General features: G+C 52.5%; 1 protein-coding gene across 1 annotated transcript; it reads left to right on the forward strand.

Annotated features, from left to right (window-relative positions):
* The first annotated feature begins 9,380 nt into the window (after positions 1 to 9,380).
* LOC127338836 (noroxomaritidine/norcraugsodine reductase-like) lies at positions 9,381 to 10,418 on the forward strand. The gene has a single exon (XM_051364803.2). The coding sequence runs from the start codon at positions 9,381 to 9,383 to the stop codon at positions 10,209 to 10,211; it is 831 nt and encodes a 276-aa protein (XP_051220763.1). The 3' UTR covers positions 10,212 to 10,418.
* The last annotated feature ends 499 nt before the right edge of the window (positions 10,419 to 10,917 follow it).

Genomic DNA, 10,917 nt, shown 5'->3' on the forward strand with positions numbered 1-10,917 from the left:
ACATAAGGAAACAAATACATCAAACGATGAGCCAAAGCGCCACATAGTTCTTTACGGAAAAAGAAACATCGTGGGAGTGGAGGACAAGACAGACATGTCGAAGATTATAATCGGTTTGATGAAATTCCACCCTTCAGAGTGAACATTGATCCAAGCATCAAGTTAAATGATGAAGATGCTCCATGGTTACGGCCGAAGAAGATTAATTAAATGATGAAGATGCTCCATCATCAAGTTAATTGAAGAATGTTCATGGCACAAATGAGTATCTCAACATGGCAATCAATTTCCCATTTATTTTTGTGTAATCATGTAACTGTATGTAAGATATTAAAAGTGGAGATGCGCCACGGGAGATTTCCCAACCCTTTCCCCAACACTGTTAGATGAGATGTAGTCGTTCAGGGGCTTGGCAAGGCGTATCGATGCTCCTTTTATTGGCACGGAACCTTTTCTAATTTTTGTTGTTCCTTCGAGTGGGGGTGGTGCGCTACATGCTTTATCTCATCGAGCAGTGCGTCCACCCATGGGTTCTTATCCTGCCGACATCTTTAGTCCCGGTTGTACCCACCAGCCGGGACTAAAGGTTACCCACACGTCCTGATCCCACCGCAGTGTTGTTAGATGACACAAAAAAGGATCTTTAGTCCCGGTTGTACCCACCAGCCAGGACTAAAGGTTACCCACACGTCCTTATCCCATCGACAGTTTTTGGCGCCACTGCGTTCCCGCCTATTTTTCTTCCCGCGCTTTCCACTGCTTCCCGCCTCCGTCCTCCCGCCATTTTTTCACTATATATATGTTGGCTTGGCCTCCATTTACATATCACATCTAGACTCATATCCGCAAACCTCATCACCAGGTCACATGGCTTCCATCGTATCTCTAACCCTCCGGGAGGCGGAGGCGCTTTGCGCGTCGAACTACCCCTGCCCGCCGGGCTACCGCGTCCCTACCGGCTGGTTGCCGAGCGTCGGAGGGTACCGGTCCCTCCTGTCCCTCTAGGTGTGGCGCGCGAGATGGCCATCACGAACCACTACTACTTCGAGCTCACGCCGCAGCAGCGGAGGAATCCCAGTGGCATCCCGACTACAGCCCGACTTGGGAGAGCTTCTTCATCAATCGGCGTGAGAGGGCGCTCGCCAGGCACGAGGAGGGCGGCCCGCCTCCTTCGAACTTCAACGAGGCCGGCCGTCGGCTGTGGTGGCGCGACCGAACTCTCCAGGGCGTCATGGCCCACCGTGGCCCCCGCCTGCGCTACCCTCAGTCCCAGCCCACGCGTGCTCTCCCGCCGAGGTTTGACTACCGCGACCCCGATGCCAGCGACGATGATGACGGCGACTACGACGACTACAGTGGCGAGTACTATAGGGCTAGGCACGAGTATGACTGAATGACTCGAACAGTCGAATCTGGCCATGTATCTTAATTAATTTTCAGTTGAGCTAGGCACGAGTACTATAGGGCTAGGCACGAGTACTATCTGGCCATGTATCTTAATTAATTTTCAGTTGAGTTCTGTACTTTAATTCCACATGTAATCCGGCGGGAAACTTTTCTCATCATCGGCGTACGCCACAACGACTTTATTGAAAATACAATAAAATAGATAAACAACTAGTCTAGTCGATCTACTCGTCGTCGGAGGTTGTCTCGGTCCAAATGTCGTCCCACCGAGGGTCGTTGTCGGCCCAAGTTGTATTCAGGTTATCGAGCTCGAACACGGCGACGGCCCGACGATGGCGCCTGTTGGACCTGCGTTGTGCCCGGAGGTCAGCGAAGAACGCGGCGGTGTTGTCGACGTCGTTGGGGAACTGCGCCCTCCACTGGCGCATCAACTCCTCGTCGTGCTCGGCGATTGCGATCCGGCGCTGCACCTGGCGGTGGCGGCGACGGTCCTCGTCGTCGACGAGGCACGGCGTCGGCGCGAGGAACTCCGCCTTCTCTAGCGATTCGACGTCTGGGAAGTTCATGTCGCACCGTGGCCGCCGAAATCGCCATGCGGCCGCGCGTCGTAGCGCGCGCCGCCAGCTCCGGGGTGTTGTACGTGCCGAGGGTGAGCCGGAAGCCACCGGCACGCATCTCGGCGTAGAACCTACCGTTCGGCCGCGCTCGGACGCCACGGAAACCGGACGAGCCACGACGGCGCGGCGGCATCCCGGCGACGAATGAACGGAGGCGACGGCGACGTGTGGTTCCGCGCGCACGCGGCGCTTTATAGCACAGCGACGCGGCAAGTTTGGCGACAGGTGGCGCGGGGAAGCGGCGGGGCGTGGCACGTGGAAGCGGCGGCGACAGGTGGCGCGGGGAAGCGGCGGGGCGTGGCACGTGGAAGCGGGATCTACACGTCGCACGGCGGTGGCGGCGGGGCGAGGCACGTGGAAGCGGCAGCGACACGTGGCACGGGGAAGGGACACGTGTGGCGGTGGCGGTGGTGGGCAGTACACGGCGGTGGCCCGTACATGGCGGTGACGGTGGTGGCCAGGCGGTGGCGGTGGCGGGGGAGGGCCGTACTCGGCGGGGCCGCGCGGGCGCGGTACACGGCGGTGGCGGTGGTGGGCAGTACACGGCGGTGGCCCGTACTGGGCGGTGACGGCGGGCGAGGCACGTGGAAGCGGCGGCGACACGTGGCACGGGAAGGGACCCGTGTGGCGGTGGCGGTGGTGGCGAGGTGTTGGCGGTGGCGGTGGTGGGCAGTACACGGCGGTGGCCCGTACATGGCGGTGACGGCGGGGCGAGGCACGTGGAAGCGGCGGCGACACGTGGCACGGGGAAGGGACACGTGTGGTGGTGGCGGTGGTGGCCAGTACATGGCGGTGGCGGTGGTGGGCAGTACACGGCGGTGGCCCGTACATGGCGGTGACGGCGGGGCGAGGCACGTGGAAGCGGCGGCGACACGTGGCACGGGGAAGGGACACGTGTGGCGGTGGCGGTGGTGGCCAGTACATGGCGGTGGCGGTGGTGGGCAGTACACGGCGGTGGCCGTACATGGCGGTGACGGTGGTGGCGGCGGTGGCGGTGCCGACGGTGGCCACTACACGGCGGTGGCGGCGGTGGACACGTGTGGCAGTGCGGTGGCTTTTTTTCATTTGAAATAAGGCGGGAATGAAATTTTTTAAAAAAAGTGGCCTTTGGACCCGGTTTGTATTACAAACCGGGACTAAAGGCCTTTTTTGCGCGCGCAGCGAAAACGCAGCAAAAATGGCCTTTTGTCCCGGTTTGTATTACAAACCGGGTCCAAAGGGGGGCCTTTGGACCCGGTTTGTAATACAAACCGGGTCCAAAGGGGGGGTGCAGTATATAACTGACACTTCGTCTCCGCGCGGAGATCAATCGCGCGGAGGCGACGGGAACGACGCCGCCAAAGCTGCCCGCCCGCGGCGCCGCCCACCGCGCGCCGCCACCGCTCGCCGTCGCCGCCGCCGTCGCGCGCGCCGTCCGCCGTCCGCCCACCGCGCCGCGCCACCGCCACGCCAGCGCGCCAGCGGCTGCTGTCCGCGCGCGCCGTCCGCCCGCCGCCGTCCACCGCCCGCCGCCGTCCGCCCGCCGCCGTCCGCCTTGCCGCCGTCGCCGTGCCGCCCGCCGCGCGCCTCCTCTCCGCCGCGGCGCCAAGGTGAGCCCCGGCCGGCCACCATTTTTTTTTTAACTTTTTAGATTTTTAGATTTTTGTTTTTATATATGTTAGATTAATTAGTTTAGTACAAAAATAGTTACAAAACTAGTTACAAAAATTAGTACATAATTTGTAAATTAGTACATAATTAGTACATAATTTGATTTAAATTAGTTACAAAAATTTATTAGTTTGTTAGTGTTAGTGTTAGATAAAAAATTAGTGTTAGTGTTAGATAAAAAATTAGTTAGTTTGTTAGTGTTAGTGTTAGTGAAAAAGTTAGTGTTAGATAGAAAATTAGTTAGTTTGTTAGTGTTAGTGTTAGTGTTAGTTTGTTAGTGTTAGTGTTAGTGTTAGAAAATTAGTTAGTTTGTTAGTGTTAGTGTTAGTGAAAAAGTTAGTGTTAGTGTTAGTGAAAAAGTTAGTGTTAGAGTTAGTGTTAGTGAAAAATTAGTTATATAGTTAGTGTTAGTTAGTAAGTATGTAGTGCCACCGCGCCCCCGGCCCAAAATAAAGTATGTAGTGCCGGCGCCCCCCAAACGGTAGTGCCGGCGCCGACTAAGTAGTGAATTTATTTTTTAATTTATGTTAACGTTGGTACATATATATATGATTTGTTTTCGTAGCTACGATGCCGCGACAGCCGCCGCGCCGTGGTCTGACTCTTCTAGAGGAGATGGAGCAGATGGGAGAGGTCCGGGACTGGGCTCCGCCGGGGTGGCACTGGGAGGTCTTAGCTTCCGGGTCGCGCACCTTGGTGCGGAATCCGGGTCCCGTTGTCAACCCGGATATTCTTTGGTGGAGGTCTTATGGGCCACGGTCGTTTCAGAGGGAGCCGGCCCCGCCGGAGGAGGTAGCTCAGCGCATTGAAGCGGAGGACCAGCACGTTCGCCGTTACATGTACGCGTTAGACAACATGTATAGGACCGGATGGAGCGTTATGCGGGGATCTCATGTTAGCTATGCTCCCGTTGTTGTTCCGTGGCTTTGGGGGCACACCCAGCGCGGCTCAAGACCCGGTCGGCGCCCTCTAGGACCCGGTCTGCGCGGTTGAGTGGTTGTAGTAGTGATTGATATGTATTAGGGTTAAATAAACATGAACCCGATCTATGTATGCATGTAACTGCAGTATCTGCTTTCAGCACTATATTATCGATCCTTAGTTAAGAACTACACATATGTAACTCCATTTTCAGTTTTCTGCATTATCCTTAATTTGATCATATGATGGTTCCTATGTATAGCTTGCAGGTCGTTGTAGAAAGCATGGACATAGATGAAATTCAAGAAAATTTCATGGAGGAACTCATAGCAAACGGTACTCTGGATGATCGCGATGACGACGTTATTCCAGATGATGGCGGTGACGATGTCACCGCAACTTATTTGAATGACTCCGGTGAGGGAGCGGAGGATATTGAGGAAGAAGATCCTAGTGGCACCGGTAAGGAACAAGATCATCATAATGGCTCCCGAACTGTAGTTATCACCGAGGTATATAAATTAATTAAGCCGCTGTTGATCGACTAGATGCATTAACTAATGAAATTGTACTGACTATGAACTATTTCTTTTTTAGCCCTCGGATCGAGCACTTCTTACGTAAAGTCGAGGAAGCGAGGCCCGGCCAAAAAGTTGGATGACGGTGTTAGGCACGACATCACCCACATCGAGAAGGATGGTAAACCGATTGCTCCAGAGAAAGGTGCAAAGTCATTTATAGCTCAATGCGGAGTGCTTGTTAGGGACCACGTCCCGATCACCGTTCGAGAATGGCACAAGCCGAAGGGACTAGTGCTGTCTGCAGAGGAAGAAGCTCAAGGTCTTTATATCGATGATGTAGCCAAAAACAGCATTATGAACAAGCTCATGTCACATTTCAACATAGTACCCGAAGAGGGGGGTGACGCTGAAAAGGCCAAGATGGAGCAGGCCCTCCGCGAGTTTGGCAAGAAGAAGATGGCCGAACTATTCAAGAGCCACAAGAAAAGATTGCGCCGCCTTATCAAGTTAAAGAAGACTCCGGACAGTGAGAAGGTAAAAAATCACTGGGACGAATTCGTGAAGTACGACACGGAGTCGAAGAATTTTGAGAAGGTCGGAAATAAATAAGGCAAATGCTGCGTTGAAGCTATATCACCAAATTCTCGGGTCCAGGTGGATACGGGGCTAACCGTCCTAAGTGGCAGGCAGCTGAGGCGGAACTGACCAGTAAAGGGATCAGATTAGGGACACACGGTTGGATCGAACGGTGCAAGGAGTGGTTCTACGGGATTGGGGGAACGTTGGATCCAGAAACAGGAAAGTGCATCTATAAGAAAGCTCATCTGAAGGTTCCCATTGATGCCCTGGAAAAAGCACATAGGGACGTGGAGGCGGGGTTGTTCCAGCCCGAAAGAGAGAACGATGAGCTGACACGCGCCCTTGGGAACAAAGAACACGGCGGACGAACACGAGGCACAGCAGGCTCCGTTCCGTGGAAGTATGGCTTTCCTGCGGAAAGGAAGAGATTTCACGATAAAAGCCATGAGAGGAGGAAGGCAAGGGAAACAGACCGCACTGGCTAACTTAGAGGAGGGTATGAGCACCATGCAAGCCCAATTAACCATGGTAACCCAAGTACTTACATCTCGGATGGCTCGGGGGCAGGCTGTAGATCTGCCTTTGCTCAATGCCCTCGCCCCGCTGCAATCTCAACCACACCGGAAAAGCAGCGTGGCTTCCTCTCAGCAGGTGGATAATGATGATGATGATGACCAGGTGGTCGAGCCTCCTCGCTACCCCCCCGTGGATGATCTCACTGAGAGCCGTCCTTGTGAGCTGCATGTTAAAGTTTTCAACCTATCCTTCAAGGCGGCGGTCGGCATCCTCTTACCTACAAGGTCTTACCATTGCCGTCCGGTCCAAGATGACTTTGCTGTTGTGATGGTGGATGAAGTGTTGAGAGAGTATGAGGGGTTGGTGCTTGAGCACCCTGCAGGTGAAGATGGGGAAATCAAAGAACTGGGAGAAGCCCGTAGAACCACCGTGCAATGGCGGAAGGAGAACATTGTGTTTCCAGGTGAGAAGCCAACAAGCAGGCCACCTCCGCCTCCTCCGCCACCTGTGCAGTCTCCTCCGCGTGATGATTCTCCTCTGCGCGATGATGATTCCCCTATCCATGACCAGTCTCCTCCGCGTGAAAATACTCCACCGCCTCCTCCTCCTCGTCAGGAGACTCCGCCGCTTCCACCTAAGCAAAAGAGGAAGCGGTCCGCGGCACCTCCTACAGCTCCGAACAGATCATCAACTCCAATGAGGGCACAGACTCCAGAGTTGTTACCACATGAGCAGACTGAAGAGCAAAAGGCATTTCTTGCGCCGAAGAAGATGTTTATTCCACCGCAGACAGTGAAGCACTTTGCCGAGACGAGAATGAAGAGACCTGAGCTGAGAGCTGATTATGACCGCTCTCTTGGACAGTACTCTAGAGCGAGCAAAGAAGCAAAAAAAGTCGCCCAGCTTGGACAGCAGGACATTCAGGCCGCACCCCACTTCATCGTGGAGCCATATCATGATCCAGAGACGGCATCGATGATCGAACGGGCGGCTAGAGCTCAGGGAGCATCAGTTGAGTACGAAGATTACTATCCAACGGCTCAAGTGGTAAACAAGTATAGATACGGATCTGATCTCGTCAAACCTGGCGAGCTCGCGCGTCTAGGGACTCAGATGCGAAGGTTGCATGACTGGTACCTGAAAGCCTGTCGAAGATATGAAAGCTACATCACGGTGTATCTTAGAGATGAGCATTACTTCCGGGGGGAAGACGAGATAAACCTTGAGTTAGAAGAACTGTTTCAGTTATTCAATCAAGACGCTCTCGACAAAGCTGTCATCAGTTGCTACTGCCTGTAAGTGATTTATTTGTGTAATTAAGTTTATAGCTCATTCATTTGCACTAACAATTATCCTCATTATATTCTTTGTGTATGCTATACATTTAATTATGCAGAATGAAGAAGCTGGAATACAAAAGAGGCAAGCTCCTACCGCTGGGGTTCATAGACCCAAACACAGTTCATGAAGTTACGGTTCGACGGTACCCCAAGGACACAGAGGACAACATCGTAATGTTTTTAGAGAAGCAAGCAGACAAAGAGGATATATTCTTTCCCTACAACTTCAAGTGAGTGTTATATATAACATACATTATGCTTGTGCACCTTCCACTTTATTCTCGTAATCATTGAGCTATGCTTGTGCAGTTTCCACTTTATTCTCCTAATCATTGATCTTCACCTTGGAGTCGTAAACGTCATGGACTAGAAACGTAAAGAATATGCGGAATGGGCGGACATGGCTGCCATCCTCCAGAGGTAGTTTCAATCAATTTCGTATTGGCATCTTCATCTGCTCTAATTCGAAGATATCATCAACTAATCAATTACTCATTTACTCATTATTTTTTGCCGGGCAGGGCTTGGAAACGGTTCATCAATACTGTTCCGGGTGAATGGAAACCGGAGCTTACATTTAGAGATTACCCTGTAAGTAGTACTATATATATAGCTATGTCCGTGAAACTTTATATATGATATTTACTTTCAATACGATGCTTGATTATTAGTTTGATCGAACTATTTTTTCGTAAAGTGTATGAGGCAGGAACAAGGGAATAACTTATGTGGATACTACGTCTGCACCTTCATGCGTGACATGTCCTGTCCCAAGGGTGGGGATGCCCAAATACACCACACTCGTGTACGATAACAAATTTTCACAATTAATCTTAATTAGTACCATCTATTGTATTGAGTTCCATTCATATATTGATCTCCTTTTTTAAATATAGATGACACGCCTGCGGGACACTCTCATAACAGCGGATCAAATAAAAGCAATTCAAGAGGAAATCGCGGGATTCTTTATTACCGAGGTCCTTACCCCAGGTGGAGAGCACTATCGGAAGATCGTGACGGCGGAGGATATTCGTTCAGGAGATGTTGTATTGTAAATATGCATGCATTACGTGTACTGTGTTGACTATGTCGTGTACTGTTGACGATGTCTATATATATTCATGACGATTTTTTGTGGTTTCTTGAATGATATATATATGCATTGCTGAAACTCTGCCGCGTCAGAGAAACGCCCTGTTTCTCTGCCGCGGCAGAGAAACGCTGGTACAGCCTAAATCTGTGCCGCGGCAGAGAAATAGCAATTCTCTGCCGCGGCAGAGAAACATAGGCCCGGTTCGTACCACGAACCGGGACCAAAGCCCTTCCACCGCGAGCTCCCTGGCCGCACCACGTGTCGAGGCCTTTAGGCCCGGTTTATCTTTGAACCGGGACTAAAGGGTACCCCCTTTAGTCCCGCCTAGTTGGTCCCGGTTCGGGAACCGGGTCTAAAGGCCCAAATGGACCGGGCCTATTGCCCCGTTTTCCACTAGTGCCTAGGCCGGGATATCCCGGCTGTCGAAGAAATCCTGAAACATAAGGCTCGAGCAGAGTCCAACTTTAAATTAATAAAGCCCCAACAGCAGCATTCGAAGAAATCCTAGCCCGAAAACATTGAAAACCAAACGTGAAACGTGACATGAGCCGGCCGGCCACCGCCTGCTCTGGCGGACAGCGCCGGATGCTTCGTGCTCATCGTCCAAACTCCAAAGCAACAAAAGTTTTTGCGAGGAACGCATCTGCAAAAGCAAATACTAGCCGCAATGCAACATCATCGTTGCTGTATATAAGTAGCCAGCTAAAGCCAACAAACAAACCAGAGAAATAAGATGGCCGCAGCAGCAAGCAGCATGGTCGGGGAGGAGCGGTGGAGCCTGGCTGGCAAGACCGCGCTTGTCACTGGAGGAACCAAAGGGTTGGGGCGCGCGATCGTGGAGGAGCTCGCCGGGTTCGGCGTCCGCGTGCACACCTGCGCCCGGAGCGACGCCGACCTACGGGAGCGCCTGCGCGGATGGGACACCGACGTCGACGCCGGCCGGCTGCGCGCGCGTGTCACTGCCTCCGCCTGCGACGTCTCCGTGCGAGCCGACAGGGAGGCGCTGATGGCCACGGCTCGCACCGAGCTAGGCGGGAAACTGGACATCCTCGTCAACAACGCAGGCCAGATAATGTTCCGCCCCGCCATGGAAATAACGCCGGAGGACTACGCGCGCCTCATGGCCATCAACCTCGACTCCTGCTTCCACCTCTCCCAGCTCGCGCTCCCGCTGCTCCTCCTCGCCGGCGGCGGAGCGGTGGTCAACGTGTCCTCCATCAGTGGCCTCATCGCGTACCCGCAGCTTTCGGTCTACTCGGCGACCAAGGGCGCCATGAACCAGCTCAGCCGGAGCCTTGCCGTTGAGTGGGCGCGCGACGGCATCCGCGTCAACTGCGTCGCACCGGGGGGCATCCGGACGGACCTCGTGAGCAGCAGTGGCATCCATCTTGACGCGGAGACGGCTCGGAAGCTCGGCGAGACAGAGAGCGCGCGCGTCGCCTTGGGACGCATGGGCGAGCCCGAGGAGGTGGCGTCGCTCGTGTCGTTCCTGTGCATGCCGGCCGCGTCGTACATCACCGGGCAGGTCATCTGCATCGACGGTGGCCGCACAATAGCTGCCTAGACTTGGATTTCATGGCTGGCTGCCACGGCTCCATTAAACTGTTTCATTACCCGTGTGCGGCTGGTAAAAATAAGCACCTTCCTTCCATCTTAAGTTCTAACACATACCGAAATGAGCGACATGCATGTGAACTCAACCAATACGCTGAGCTTTATTGTTCTGACTAGCGATGTAAACGCAATAACGCATCTGTATTAACTGTTTTAATTAGGGGTGTAAATGGATCGGATCGGGTTTTCTCATACCATATTCTCTACCATATATTTTTATCGGATTCGGATTGTAGCGGATAATCGGTTTCGGATTCGAATGCAGATATATCGTTGTGTGGATTTGAAACGGAAATGCAACAGACTCGGACTGAAAACAAAAAATAGTCGGATATATGCTCTCATCGCGGTACATAGTTATAGTTCTTCCAAAGAGAGTTAAACTATTAGTCTTGTGCAGCTAAGAAGAAGGAGACATAATAATGAACTAAAACTCAAGCATTGTTAGAAATTCAGATATAAACATGATCGGCAAATGAATTTGGTATAACTACTAACCTTCCAAGCTTGGCCTTTACTTTTGACTTAAAAATCGGATATTCCGGTTTCAAACCTTCGGATTATACTAATTAAATTTCAGATAATCCATATCCGCATGCTATTTGCTATACCGTATCCTATACCATATTCGGAGCACAACTTCAGAATCAGATATT

The sequence above is a fragment of the Lolium perenne genome, chromosome 3, assembly GCF_019359855.2.
Source record: "Lolium perenne isolate Kyuss_39 chromosome 3, Kyuss_2.0, whole genome shotgun sequence".
Taxonomy (NCBI): Eukaryota; Viridiplantae; Streptophyta; class Magnoliopsida; order Poales; family Poaceae; genus Lolium; species Lolium perenne.

Coding starts and splice junctions, on each gene's coding strand:
- LOC127338836 (XM_051364803.2), top strand. CDS start 9,381: ATGGCCGCAGCAGCAAGCAGCATGGTCGGGGAGGAGCGGTGGAGCCTG.